The following is a 14,405-nucleotide window of genomic DNA, read 5'->3' as shown; positions in this document are numbered from 1 at the left end:
GTTTTTCATTCTAAACATATTCTAAAATAAACTCTGCTTTTTCTGATGTTTGTACAAAACCTCATTTATATATTTCAAGCTAATCTCTTTCTAAATTTCAAATATATGCAATTTCTCTTTCTTTTATAATTTCACGATTTCATGATGTATTTGTAAGTACCCTGCAAATGGTGAGATCAAAGTCTTTTATGTACTCATCTCTCATCTTGTTTCTGTGTAACTGTTTTCTTAGGACAATAAATGATACAGCACATCTTTAACTTGAAATGAAAGTCATACACTTGGTCGTTGAGCATTCTTGTCAGATTCCAAAATTACATTTGGTAAGACATGTTAGGTAGTTTCAAATCAATGTATTTATGGTTGCAGCCACCACTAGACACTAGCATGATTTATTTCAGGCATGAACTGTGAGTAAGTTCAAGTAAAGTTGTGCAAACTAAGCTCAGTCATTCCTGATGAGCTGAATTTAGTTTTTAGAAATCAGATTATTAAGAAGTATATTTGAAAGGAATAAAAAGGAAACTCCTCATTTGAATATATTTTTCCCCTTTGTCTTTTCCCGCCTCATGTTAACGCATGAAGGGACATTTCTGAGAAAACCACACCAACACCTCTTTGCAGGTTTAACACAATGCAGAGGAAACAGCAAAACCCAGAGTTCACGTTACCAGAAATGAGCTCCGCTGCAGGATTTGACACAAAAAGCAAGCAATGCATATTGGCAGGATGACATGTAAGCTCGGCACGCAGCACAAGAACGTACACATTCAGGAGCAGTGATTTTGGCCAAAAGTGTGGTAAGCGTGTTCAAATTTTTACATTTCTAAACATTTAGTTTCAACTTACTGGACTTACTTCAGCTCATTCACCTCCCTTTAACCCACTGTGTAGTTGAGGAATATGCGTGTGTGTGTGTGTGTGTCAGCGCGTAAACACTGTCACCCACAGGAAGTGAGGGTCGGCAATGGTAACAAGTCAGGTGGTTGTGCATCTGTTTATAGTGAAAGGAAAAATGTTTGACATGCGGTTTGAATAGATCACATCAATTTGATTATGGTCACGCCGGCAGGAAGTTTTGAGATATCTATGGATGTATAAGCATTCATCTACAGCCATTCTTTATATTTAGCCTGTACTTGAAACACAGTTTGAATTTGAAAACAGAAGTTAACCTTCTGGGTGGTTTTTACACATAAGCCTCTCTTACATGACTCACTAAATGATGATTCTATCAAAAATGTTCTACTTAAAAGGGCAGGAAAGTCCAGTCCACTCTCTCAATTCCCTGTTTGAACAAATTTTTCCCTTTTGAAGAATTTATCATCACTTTAAAATGTTCATTTGATGAGCAAACTGTTCACTCATCATGCTTGTGGGGAATAGTGTGTCTAATAAAGAGAAGAAGTAAACAACATGCTTCTTTTCTGTTTCTTGAAGACTGGCTTTAAAGACTTCTGATAGCTAAACTATGGAGGAAATTCTTATGTGACTTTCCACAAGAAAAATTAAATCAGGAGCCAAAAGGTGCCATCATAAAGTAAGTAGGCATTCTTTTTACACATACATACATATTTATATTTAAAATATTCAGGTGCTTTGGCTTTAAAGTAGAATGAGAACAGACTCAAGTTAATGTTTAGTAAGAAATTCAGTAACTACCACAAATGGCTTGTAGTCATGTTCTGGCATAATATGGCACAAAAAACATAATCTTATAATCATCATAGATGTAAATGTGCCTCTTTAAATTATCTGTGATATCTGTTAGACAGCGGAGTGACTGAAGAGTGCGTGGCACTGGGGAAAGGGAACAAAGAAGGCATTTGAAAACAAAAACTGAATAGAGGAAGTTTTATGTCTATTGGGCATTTCTCTCTATCTGTATTGCCACTTTTTAATCTTCTGATGGGCTGAAGAAAAAGGAGGAAAAACACTGGAACACTTCATATGTGTGCATGTATGTCAGAGACTCACCCAAAACAGAACTGGGTTTGAAAACTGAAAACATGATCAGCCAAGTCCAGCTGCTTGAGTGGTTTGGCTGGTGCTTTTTAAAGTACTGAGCTGCACAAAAACACCAGACGAACTACATTTATTTGATTTCCCAACAAGCTGATTTAACAGATTTGGTATTGTTGGTGCCAATTACATCTATATAGTAACAACGGGCAGCCTCCATATTGTTATTACTTGTGTATTGTTTACATCATTTAAATAACTTGAGATTAATATATTGACAATAGTTCAGGTAATTGTTTTTTTTTTCTTTTTTTCTCTTTATGTCAAAGACCTCAGTAGCTTTTAAACGTGACGGTGACATTCTCACCTTTTTGCATGACTGTTGTACTACATTGACCAAATTTTCCTTTTCTGTCTCACAGCTGTACCACCATGTCAGATAACGGGACCTTTAACGGGACCTACTCAGACATTTATTACTATGATTACAATGATACCTGCAATCCGGATTCAAGTTCGGATTTCATTGGATCCATGGTCTTAACAGTGCTTTGCTATGTGCTGTTTTGTGTTGGCATTCTAGGTATGTTTCTTACTATTTTTCCATACCAATTCTATGTAACACAGCATTTATAAACCAGCCCCTGATAAGGCTTTTTGAATACACAGACATAGCTTGTACGATAGCCCAAGACTCAACAATGTATACTGACGCACAGAACTCATCAATAAAGTTCATGCATGCATCAGACTTTCACATACGTTCTGTTCTAAGATTAATATCTGAATTTATTTCACAGGAAACAGCACAGTCCTGTGGGTCCTCTTGCGACATGTTAAGCTCAGAACTATGACTGATGTATGTCTTCTCAACCTGACTCTGTCTGACCTCTTGGTGGCTATATCACTGCCCCTCTGGGCCTACAGTTCCCAGAACCTCGGCTTATGCAAAATAAAAACAGGAGTTTATCAGGTAGCTATTTTCTTTCTTACTTTCTTTCTCTAAATGGAAAACCTCATGTGTACCATAATAACACATGGAATGCATATTCATTGTTGGAACAACTGAAGCACTTCAACTTTCATGATTGACACGTCGATACCGTGCCTTCTTCAGAGCCAAGGCTGTGGTCCACGAGATTTAAAAAGCAGATAATCTGGAGTCTGTTGAATTTGAAATGTTGCAACTATGACTGACGAACTGCAACTTCCTCATGGCTTTGCCATGTCGCTGGCGAAGACAAAGAGATGATTATTCTTAGGCTCATCAAAATCAATAGTTTTAGGTTGTATTGAATCATATGTACTACAAAAAGGAAAGTTTATATATAAACTAAGTAATCAGAATGGGCTCCTTTGTCAAGATGAATTTTTTTTTTTATGTTTTATGTTTTTTTAAATAAGTGAAAGTTTAACCAGTTTACTCACATTAATTACTTCATATTTTTTATGTAACTTCTAAAAGAAGTCAAAAGAAATGATTTGTGTTTTCTGAATGCAAAATTCACAAACAATTACACCTGTTTAGTTGTTCGATGCTCTAAAGCTCAGGTGATGCGTGAAGCAACTGCTGGGTAATGTCAGATTTGTGAAGAACCTCACTGACGCATTTAAAGCCTCATCAAAGGTTTCCTCATCTCATGTCACATCCTGTTCTAATTTTACTTCCTCTCTTCTTCCACCCAACAGTTAGGCTTCTACAGTGGGACCTTGTTCGTGACGTTCATGAGCGTGGACCGCTACCTGGCCATCGTCCATGCCGTGGCAGCCATTCGAGCCCGGACACGTCGCTACGGCATCACAGCCAGCATCATTATTTGGGCGATATCTGTCACTATGGCAACCCCTCGGGTAGTATTTGCCTCCTTGGAGGCTGTTGATAACGCCTCAGAGTGCCAGCCCATCTATCCAGAAGACACAAAGCATTTCTGGAAGTTGCAGCGCAACTTCAGTGAGAACACAGTGGGCCTTTTTCTGTGCCTTCCCATCATGATTTTCTGCTATGTGAAAATCCTCATTGTGCTGTCAAAGTCCAGGAACTCTAATAGGAACAAGGCTGTGAAGCTGATTTTCATCATTGTGTGTGTGTTTATGGTGTGCTGGGTTCCCTATAATGTTACAGTTTTTTTCGAAACACTGGAGGTGTTTGACATAAACCTGGGACCCAACCCCTGTGTGAGTTCAAAAGCCCTCAACACTGCCATGAGCATTGCCGAGATTATCGCGCTGTCCCACTGCTGTGTAAATCCAGTGATCTACGCATTTGTAGGAGAGAAGTTTAGGAAGTCATTGAACAAGGTGATGGCTAAATACCTTGGCTGGAGTTACCAAAGCAGTGGTCCTTACAGCCACAGGGATACCACAGACAAAGAAACCTCCAACACACCTGTAAGATCAGAGTATTAAAAATGGGTCATGTGCTTTGCTGATGGGTGTAACTGTTTCCGCAGCACTGGATTTTTTTTTTTTTTTTTGAAACTGAGAGACTACAAAGATCACAAATTGTGTGTGTGTGTGTGTGTGTGTGTGTGTGTGTGTGTGTGTGTGTGTGTGTGTGTGTGTGTGTGTGTGTGTGTGTGTGTGTGTGAGCGCACGTGTGTGTGAACGCATGTCTGTGGTTAGTACTTCTGAGTGGTGTAAAACAATTCTCAAAACCAATTTGCAGTTACAAGCATTCATTTTTGAAACGGCTTAAAACAAAACACATGCATCAAAACATAAATCTCGTGTTTATTCACAGTTTGTAAGACAATGTTATTTTTGAAAAAATAAAATTATTGAACAAAAAAACCCTTTTGTCATTCTTCGTTCCTTTTACAGTAAGAGGAAAAAAGTCTCTGAAGTGTGTTAAAGGGTGTTGCCAACAGTGTGTTTGCAGGGTAAGATAGACGCATAGCAGCCCTTTATAATGGAAGTGGCAAAACCACTTTCACTGCTGTAATTCCTGTCAGAGGGTTATTATTATTTGAAAAGAAGTTCGTGTGTCATCTAACAACAACATAACTGAGTAACACAAGGCATTGTTGGGGTCTACGAGGTGAATTTAAATGATGCACAACAATATTAAGATCTGGTAAACACACATATCACACAGAAGGTTTCCTCTTTAGATTTTAGTCAGAAGTCTACCCCTAACTCAAAGAAAGAAATGCATTTAGCAGACACAATGCTATTTTGAAACCATTGTCTGTACAGGGTGCACTGCTGGCTGTGTCGGTAGTATCACTTCTGTCAGGCAAAAAAAAACAAAAACCCACATGCAAGCCTCCAGCTGTGTGCGCCTGCAGGTCTGGTCAGAGTCATCTTGCATATTTAAAAGTTTGCATATATGGACTTGTGGTTCTATAGCTGCACAGACTGTGGGCTTTTGCACTGCGTGTTTCGAAAACAGTCTCAGGAAACTATTAAACCATACATCTCACATCGGAACCCGCAAGCCCACCCAGTTAACTTGGTTTTGAGGAAGGTTGTACTTTTAAAAAAAAAAAAGCAACACCTTCAATTTTTTTTCATGTGTGTGCAAACCATTTCTCACTTCACAGATCTTAATGCATTAGACAAGCCATCTCTCTTTCCTGCGATCCACAATGAATTCCACCATCAGCACCATGGAAAGGTAAAAATATTTTTCCCACTTTATATGCAGAATGATTTAGGCTAACATGTCAGCAGTATTGCTGCACGCCTTTACAGTTCTGTAAGTGGGAAGAAAACAATGACGCACACTTATTTATCTTCAGCCTGTGACACTTGAAATGTTTTTTTTCTTTAATGGAAAGCATCTATAATCATATCTAAATGGACAAAAGTATAAAGGAAAAATAGGAAGGTCAGTCTAATGACTCAGTTCAATTATAATGCAATTACTGTCTCAAAATGTTTTGGATTTAGCTCATTGATCCATATCTTAGACGCAAGATCATTATCAGTTCATCTTTTACCTGTTGTGGCATAGGGCAATCTGAGTGAAGAATAGTGAACTGGGGCACAGTGAGGAATTTGTTATCTATGCATTATTTAATTAATGACAGTAATGCTGCCTTTTTTTCTTTTTTTTTCTTTTTGTAAGTGATAATAGAGACAAGCACCAAGGTGCATTTTCTGTATCTGTCTATCTGCTGACAGTGACAGGGCATTTTCTCTTTTGCATGTGTTAGATTTAGGTCAGTGGGAGAGGAAATTACATCCTCATCTCATTCGTGACACTTTTGAATATAAAATGCAATATGCTTTGATAATATCCAAGTTATCCAAGTAGTTTTCTACTTTTTTTTTGCCTTGTTTTGTTTATTTGTCTTTTTGTGTGTGTGTTTTTTTAAATTAATGGAACGTGTTAAAAAAACGTATCTTAATTCTTGAAAAACAGTAGTAGCTATCATCAATCGTCAATTAGACTAACGCTAATCACAAAGCATTTTAAATATAGTGCAGCGCACTAACTGCAAAGTCCTCACAATTCAAGACAGTTATTTTTTCAGTCTTAAGTAAATAAACCACTTACAATGGAGATTTCTTCTTCTGTGGCCAGCATGCAGGATTTTTACTTTATAGTCTATACCTTATTTGGCTTCCTTTTTAATACTTTAATGTTTAAAGTGATCTTGAGTTCCATGAAAGATATCAAATAAAGCTAAGCTATTATTATTATTACTATTATTATTATCAGCATTATAATATTGTGTAAACAAGCTGCCGATACTTACTGCTGACTGATGTACACAAATCCTATGCCAACTCAGGTTCTGATGGAAATCATGACATAATCAACTTTAGGGGGATATTCTCCTCTAACATTACTTTTCATAGATTTATTTATTTGTAGTATTTTGTTTTTTGCACGCAGCTGCAGAAAATGTGTTATAGGCACATCACTGAAGAAGCTACAACAGTCAGTGTGCTGCTGTAACAGATCCTTTATTAGATTAAATTTACCAAAATTTGAATCAAAAGAGGAGAGGTAGAGGGAAGAGATGACAAAACCACTGCTGGGGAAGCCTACCACAGACTGATGCAGCACACTGATTCTAATCCACCTGTGTGAAATGTAATAAACCAAAAGTGCTATGAAGTTAAAAGGGCATAAAAAAGAAATCTGTTGCCACAAACCATAACAGGAGTAAATGTGGGTCACCCTCCTTTCAATACATGGAATGACCACAAGCATGTAAGTCATCGGCAACTAAAAGCAGAGAGATCTTTAAAAAATGTTGCAAGTATGTAAAACTTATATATATAGCACTTTATAAAACATGTAACCAGTCACAAAGTTTCATAGTATTTCATAATGAAGCAGTTAAAGACTAAAGAGCATTAGATCGATTGGTAAAATAATCCCGAAATTAACAGCAATCAGTTCTCGAATTAGTTCCGATTGCGCACGGAGCAGATTTGAGTTGGCTAGCTATAGACGTGTAGTGTTTATTCCCCACTCCTCTGTACAACCTCGCTTCAATTCATTGAGATATTCAGGAATTTGTTCATGCACAGCTCTCTCAAGGGCCAGCCACAGCATTTCAATCAGCCTAAAGTCTGGACTTTGACTGGATCATTGAAACATGTTGATCCTCTTCTTTTTCAGCCATTCTTTTGTGTTAGGGATCACTGTCACTGTCATCATTGATCAAACTGGGTCAGGCTTAAGCTGTCAGACAGGTGGCATTTGACATTTGATTCTAGAGTATTTTGGTATACACAAGAGAGCATGGTTGACTTAATGATTGCAAGGTGCACAGATCCTGTGGCTGCAAAAAACCCCTATATCCTCGCCTTTCCTCACCATCGTGTTTGACACTTGGTATGTGGTTTTTGTACTGACATGCTGTGCTTGGTTTTCACTGAACGTAGAGCATGTTTGGCTTCATGGCCAATCATCTCCACTTTGGATATCTTACTTTATCGGATTATTCATGTGAGGTTTATTTCCACTTCTGCACCATAATGGGCCATTATCCCATTTCTTTGAACACTTTTGTTACTTATATTTTTGCAGATCCACTGATATACAAGTTGCCTAACAAATGTAATTCAAAAATATGATCTATATGCAGACTTCATGTCACGAATTGGCCCAATAAAGCCCCTGTGCCCCCCTCAGCTGAATTCTATGGATATATGTCAACTATAAGTTACACTGATTTATACAGATAAATGAACTTGCAGATAAGCTTGCAAGCTGGGTTTAATTATTAGGTTAACAGCAGTATAGAATCATTAACATTTGGTTAACCACAAATACTTCTGCTGCAATCGAGGTAAGCAGCATGCCTGTGAGGGACAGCGGTGAGAGGTAACCCTCATATATATTTGAAACTAAAATCAGGTCACCCATCAGTATGTGTGGACAGTTTTAAAGCACAACCCTACTCAAAAACTTCAAAACAAATAGAACTGTGTTGAAAATAAATGCGTGCTCACAGTCAGCTGTCCCACTGTGTGTGGCGGTGCGTCTGCTTTCAAACACATGTATTTTCCCACTTTTGTATCTGTGGCTACATTCCTCTATGACATTATCATGCGTGTACGGGTGCAATTATGCAGGGTATGTGTGAGTGCAATCACATTTTGTATTCTAATTCATGTAATAGCAAAGTGAATTGAGCCAAATCCCCCCATCAAAGCTGCTTGGCCATCCAGTTCACATGGCCTGGTGCTGAACCTGTCCTGTCCCTGTGTGTGCATATACTTACACTCACATTTAATTTGCCCAGATTTAACTCAGTTTAAGATTTAACATTTGAGTTATGTATCAAAATTGCATAGAACATTTACATGCAATTTAATGATTAAACTAATTTACATCCTTTTTTTTTACCATATAAGTAGGGCTGATTTTTTGCTAACGAGTGAAAACTAGAGATTTATTTCACTCCTTTACAGTTAAAATACAGTATCCCCACCCCTGCCACTTTCTTTCTTTTTTTTTTAAAGCAGCTGATCATGGACGAGACCACCGAAACTGACTTTACTTTCAGTTTGAATCTTACTGAATCTTCACTTTTCCAAGGGTAAGATCAGCTATAACAAACATCTATCGGCATTTTCTTCATTTATTGCTCATCGTGAGACTATTTTAAGCTTTTTAATATCATTACTATCCTTCCCCCCCGTCTTTTTGAATCTTCGCGGTTTTCACGTTCCTTTCATTTTTCCAGGCGACGCATTCCTAGTTATTGTTTTAGCGTTGGCCTGCGTTTGGACAGTTTGTGTCACTTTCTCGTGAACTGTGAGGGATTCAAAATCTTCAAGCACTTCGTCATTTGTCGCCAAATACTTGTGATTTGCTCGCTTGTAAACAATCGCCAGCTGTTTGTTTTCACAGTTGCTGGCCCCCTGCCCTTACTTCCAACAGACCAGCAGCAGTCACGGACGGTCTTTCTCTTAGGAAGTTTAAAAAAGAAGCCTGATAAAGCTTACCTCACTGCCACGTGAGCTCGTGCAGTGGTTCTCTTACTTTGCTATATCTGCACCAAAACAACCGTGCTGCTTCACTAACCGCTTATTTTATTTACAACCGCAGCACTTCAGAATAAAATTTGACTTCCTGCTGAGCTGTAAGACTGAAATTCAACTGAACTAAATAAACAGAATGTTATGAATATTCTTTAGATTATATATATCATAAAATAAATGTTAATTGTACTTACAGATTGAAAAACTGTGGTCACACAGTGTCCGATTGCCTGCGTTTAAAGTGCCAGGAGGCATTTTAAGATGGTTGCAAAACCTGATGAGTGCATTGAGAAACTCTTTGATAGACGGACTTGGCTGGCTGACACCATATTATAAATTGATTACATTCAGTTAAATTAATTTTTATTTGTGTAGGTCCAAATCTCAGCAAGGTGCCTCAAGGTGTTTTATTTTGTAAGGTAAAGCTTCTAAAATAAATACAAAACACTATAAATTATCAAATGTAATCTTAGTTTCATCATTGTATATGTTAGTTTTGCACTATACTCTCATTTAGTTAAGATGTTGCTATTAATTAATTATTGTATTCTGTATGCTGTGCAGTGTCACAGCTGTGGTGCTGCTATTCAGATGATTCAGATGAAAGTATCTATTGGTACTATCACACACAAACGTACACGTTCTCGGCGGCTTCACTTTAAATGCATCAGTGCATTTAGAGTGAAGAAAATCTCTTCAGTGCTCCTGTTAATCAACTTTTATCTGAGCAGCTGACAGCTAAACAACTTCTTTATCTCCTGCTTTGATTTTGCTGATCTCAGTATTCTGATAAATACGCTGCTTTATCTAAATTGTTTCTGTTTAGACTTCCAACATTTTGAACAGCTTTGGCCAATGTCAGAGATATGTACCAAAACCACTGATCATGTGAGTGACTGGTTTTAAAAGTTCCTCATGCTTTCCGATACTATTTGAATGAGCTGCCACACAGTTTGAAGCCTGCAGATCATCATTGAGTTAAACTGTTTAAAAAGGTGTTGTTTTATATTGATGCATACTTTAATCTGTCATACACAAGGTAATTGAAAATGAGTAAGTCATAATAAGTACATTAATAATTTGTTTTTGTTCCTCTGCTTCTTTCCAGCTTCAGCACACCTGCTACTAATATTGATGAAAATGATTATGACTATGGCAACGAAACCGATATTGACTATGATGAATTTGGACCATGTGTATATAGGCGACACGGAGCAACTTTTCTTCCTGCCATCTACATCATTTTCTTCCTGCTGGGCATTCTGGGTAACTCTCTGGTCTTCTGGGTCATTACTTGTGGAGCGCGACTCCGCACCATGACCGACGTGTGCTTGTTAAACTTGGCCATCGCTGACCTCCTTTTGGTGTGTTCCCTGCCCTTCCTAGCCCACCAAGCCAGGGACCAGTGGGTGTTTGGGGATGCTATGTGCAAAATAGTCTTGGGCATTTATCACATCGTCTTTTACTGTGGGATCTTTTTTATCACTCTAATGAGCATTGATCGGTACTTGGCTATAGTGCATGCTGTTTGTGCTATGAGAGCACGTACACGCTCCTTTGGAATGATTGCGGCTGCTATTACATGGGGAGCGGGATTTCTGGCTTCTTTTCCTGACCTGATCTTCCTCCAAGAGCAAAGAAATGTGTCGGGACAGCACACTTGCTATCCTGGATTTCCAGAAGTGAGTTCCGGTATTCATTTCTGGGCGGTCTTCAGCATCGCTAAAATGAACATTGTAGGCCTGCTCATTCCGATCATCATTCTGGGTTTCTGCTACTCACAGATCATCTGGAGGTTACTGAACAGCCAGTCATCCAAGAAACAAGCTATCCGCCTTGTTGTCATAGTGGTAGCTATTTTCTTCTGTTGCTGGTTTCCCTACAACATTGCGGCACTTTTCCGAGCACTGGAGCTAAAGCACCGGATTTTAGATTGTGGGTACAGCAAAGCCATCAGACTGGCTTTACAAATCACAGAGGCCATTGCTTACTCTCACAGTTGCCTCAACCCCATCCTGTATGTGTTTGTCGGAGAGAAGTTCAGGAGGCACCTGTTGCGGATGATAAACAGATCTCCCTGCAGACTGTGCCAGCTGATCAAGGTCTTCATACCACAGGACAGAATTTCTACATCAGTCTACTCACAAACTACCAGCGTGGATGAGAGGAGCACTGCTATGTAGTGAACTAGGACAGTTGGGGGATGTGCTTCTTTTCATTTTTTCATGTCCAGTAAAAATAGATCACTGTGGCTTATTGTCACTTCTAGTGTTAAGGTTTGGCACTTGTGAATGTATGCATGTGACTGTATATTAATATAATGTACCACAGATATGTATTTTTTACTCTGTTTTTGTACTTCTATGAGTTATGACCAAAATGTATGCAATTCCATTATAAATCTGATTTTGAATACTTTGTTGTATCTTCACCTGGGACGATGAGTCACAGTTAGACTTGTTGCAGTTTGTTTTGCCGCTGGCTCTTTACTTAGCACGAAACTGTGTCAACTACAACATCTGTCAGCAGCTACGGCAACGTCATCCAGTTTAAGTGGGGAAACGCACCACCATGAAAAGTTACATGTCATAGTAGCCTACATTTTTATCCAGACACGATGACCCCCCTCACAGTTGTAGCCGTTGCATCAGTCTGCGCACAGGAAATCGTGTTCAGTGCAACTTTGCAGATTCAGCAGTGTAGGTTGCCTAGCATCATTAGCAGAACATTTGCACTTTACCCAACACAGAGAAAACCACAACCTGAAAGAGGAAGCATGAAACCAAGCTGTTAGTTTAACCTTTGCAGTCTTTGTGCACATCCGAGCCGTTTGTTATCAAGTGACTTCATAGTTCTGCTGGTTTGTCTCGTGATATTAATCAGGATTACAAGAAAGAAGTCCCTTTTTACAAGAGTTTATCGATGGGCATGCAGACAGTTCCTCTTTCAGCTTCTTTGTTTCAATGCCCGGAGGGATGACAAATTACAAAAAAATCGCAAAAATTCCAGGCTGCATTTTACTGGATCCTCTTAGAGAAGGGGAGCTCTGAATCAATAGAAAGTTGTTCTCATATGAATTGATATCATTATTACTATTATGATATTATTACCCCCCACCCCCCTTTCCAGGAAAACAGTCATAAGGAGTCACTGAATTGTCTGATAAAACTTGGTTCTATCTTTTCACCTATAATTCCGCTGTTTTTTTTTCATCTTTGCTTCAGTTTCCAGTTTTTTGATACTTTTTGTAACATAAACATTTCTGGTTTCTGTCAAATGGGTGCAGTCATTGGGGCCACAAGAATTCCGATTCGGTTTTTGGGGTAATTTAAATGTTTGATCAGTTTTTGTGTTGTATTTTCTCATGTCTGCTTAAAAAAGGTGTTTGTAATCAGCTGACAATAGAGAATAAAGGTGTTATATTTCTATGGTAAGTGCGGCCTCCCTGTGACACGAATGAGTGCGTATGGTGAAAAGGTGTGACAGATCCAATCTAACCGCAGTTGCCTCTTTTCACTATTTTTACCTTTTGCTTTAAGTGCTTCCACAAAATAAGGAGTATCTGCACTGACTAACAAACCAACTTCGATATGCATGTTACTGTAGAGAGGTGTTATTGTTCCTGTAATAAACTGTACGATTCATCTGGTTTCGGTCAGTGAAGCTGTTTGCTTTACAGGCACTCGCATTTTTCATCTGATAAATTAGCCACCAAGCCTTACATTAAATTTTACTATATTTTGAAAAGAAGCATGCAGCTACCCATCATATACCTTTTTTTTAAATCTAAAAAATCCTTTTTTTTTGCGCATTACACCATTGTCTATGTGGAGAGATATGAGCTAAAACATTATTTCTGTTAGTCTAGCAAAAAGTCAGAGTGGAGCACTGAGTCCATCCTTGGGAAACCCAGTTATGTAGACTCTTGAGGAAAGTGACAGAATACGCCCATCCCTTAATAACACAATCTGCTTCTGTTTTTTTTTTTTTTAAAGAGCTCGCTCTTAAAATACTGAGAACACAGTGTACTGAGGAAGTGGAAACCCTAAACTGAGAGGAGGGCCAGGCTTGACCCTGTCTATAGATGTAGATTGATGATTACTGCTTCCTCAGAAAGTGTTAGGTGAAACCTGCCTTATTTAGACCGCTGACATTTAGTGTCTGGTGTTTAAGTCCCAAGACAATGGAGTTCTTAAGATGCTCAAAACAATGGCGAGCATCATCCTCATCATTATCATCATCAACATGTAGATTTCAAATGAAAAAATTCCAGCCCAGGAAAAGAACATCTGATGCAAAAAGAGTTCTCAAAAGCTCCAAAATTTCATCACAGGATCTGCAGGAGACTGTGCGCAGCTATTTGTGTCAAAGTGAACGTGTTTATTTTCAGAAAGCACAAATTTAGTCTGAATCAAAAGCGTACCAGGGAGAAACATTTGCTGTGCAAAAAGACAATTAGAAGAAAACTGCTCTTTGTCAGTGAAGACACTGGCACAAATTGGGGCTTTTTGTTCTGGGTGGATGAATCCAAAATCGTAGTTACTGACCTTCCTGAAGACCACTTTGACGTGTATCTACCGTCAGGAAAAGCCCCTGTAAAACAAACTATATATACTGTGATCTAACTAAACAGGAGTGTAAGGAGTTAATGGATGTTACAGCATCCTACAGAGCTGTAAAGCATGATCTGAAGGTGCTGCACGGCTCTAAGCAGTTTTAGGGTTGGCACAAACATTTGGTTTCTGTGGTCAAAGAACTGCTGAGGCAGTACAGAAGCATCTCACCAGATAAGGCTGTTTAGGCAAGGAAACGGAAAAACAACCTGCAAGTAAACAGTTTGAAAACTGTCTGCGATATAAAAACACAAAAGCTGAACAATTATTCCCACAACAGTACTAATGAGAAAGAAGAAACAAGCAAACATAAAAAACATTATTAGCCCCCCCAAATAACCCAGGTTAGTACAGCAGAGGACTGAAAGCGTGTCTTAAATG

General features: G+C 38.6%; 2 protein-coding genes across 3 annotated transcripts; both read left to right on the top strand.

The window, feature by feature from the left end:
• The first annotated feature begins 1,514 nt into the window (after positions 1–1,514).
• Positions 1,515–4,369, top strand: LOC102787807 (C-C chemokine receptor type 2). The gene is made up of 4 exons (XM_087847693.1): positions 1,515–1,540; positions 2,385–2,545; positions 2,763–2,935; positions 3,652–4,369. Exons 2-4 carry the CDS (start codon positions 2,395–2,397, stop codon positions 4,366–4,368), a joined length of 1,041 nt encoding a protein of 346 aa, XP_087703819.1. The 5' UTR covers positions 1,515–1,540; positions 2,385–2,394; the 3' UTR covers position 4,369.
• A 1,143-nt stretch (positions 4,370–5,512) lies between these two features.
• On the top strand, positions 5,513–12,233 carry ccr8.2 (chemokine (C-C motif) receptor 8.2). 2 transcript variants are annotated; one of them, XM_006804389.3, is made up of 2 exons: positions 5,513–5,578; positions 10,520–12,233. In XM_006804389.3, exons 1-2 carry the CDS (start codon positions 5,550–5,552, stop codon positions 11,592–11,594), a joined length of 1,104 nt encoding a protein of 367 aa, XP_006804452.1. In that variant the 5' UTR covers positions 5,513–5,549; the 3' UTR covers positions 11,595–12,233. The 2 variants fall into 2 exon arrangements, with proteins under 2 accessions (XP_006804452.1, XP_035769593.2); XM_035913700.2 differs by lacking the exon at positions 5,513–5,578 and adding an exon at positions 8,899–8,966.
• The last annotated feature ends 2,172 nt before the right edge of the window (positions 12,234–14,405 follow it).

Source organism: Neolamprologus brichardi, chromosome 11, assembly GCF_056152115.1.
Source record: "Neolamprologus brichardi isolate AB-2024 chromosome 11, ASM5615211v1, whole genome shotgun sequence".
NCBI lineage: Eukaryota > Metazoa > Chordata > Actinopteri > Cichliformes > Cichlidae > Neolamprologus > Neolamprologus brichardi.
This window is presented reverse-complemented; position numbering and strand designations above follow the sequence as displayed.

Excerpts from the sequence above, each read along its gene's own strand:
- LOC102787807 (XM_087847693.1), top strand. The coding sequence starts at position 2,395 with ATGTCAGATAACGGGACCTTTAACGGGACCTACTCAGACATTTATTAC. Across the intron at positions 2,546-2,762 it reads GTTTTGTGTTGGCATTCTAG|GAAACAGCACAGTCCTGTGG; the intron begins GTATGTTTCTTA and ends TTTATTTCACAG. Across the intron at positions 2,936-3,651 it reads TAAAAACAGGAGTTTATCAG|TTAGGCTTCTACAGTGGGAC; the intron begins GTAGCTATTTTC and ends TCCACCCAACAG.
- ccr8.2 (XM_035913700.2), top strand. The coding sequence starts at position 8,899 with ATGGACGAGACCACCGAAACTGACTTTACTTTCAGTTTGAATCTTACT. Across the intron at positions 8,967-10,519 it reads GAATCTTCACTTTTCCAAGG|CTTCAGCACACCTGCTACTA; the intron begins GTAAGATCAGCT and ends GCTTCTTTCCAG.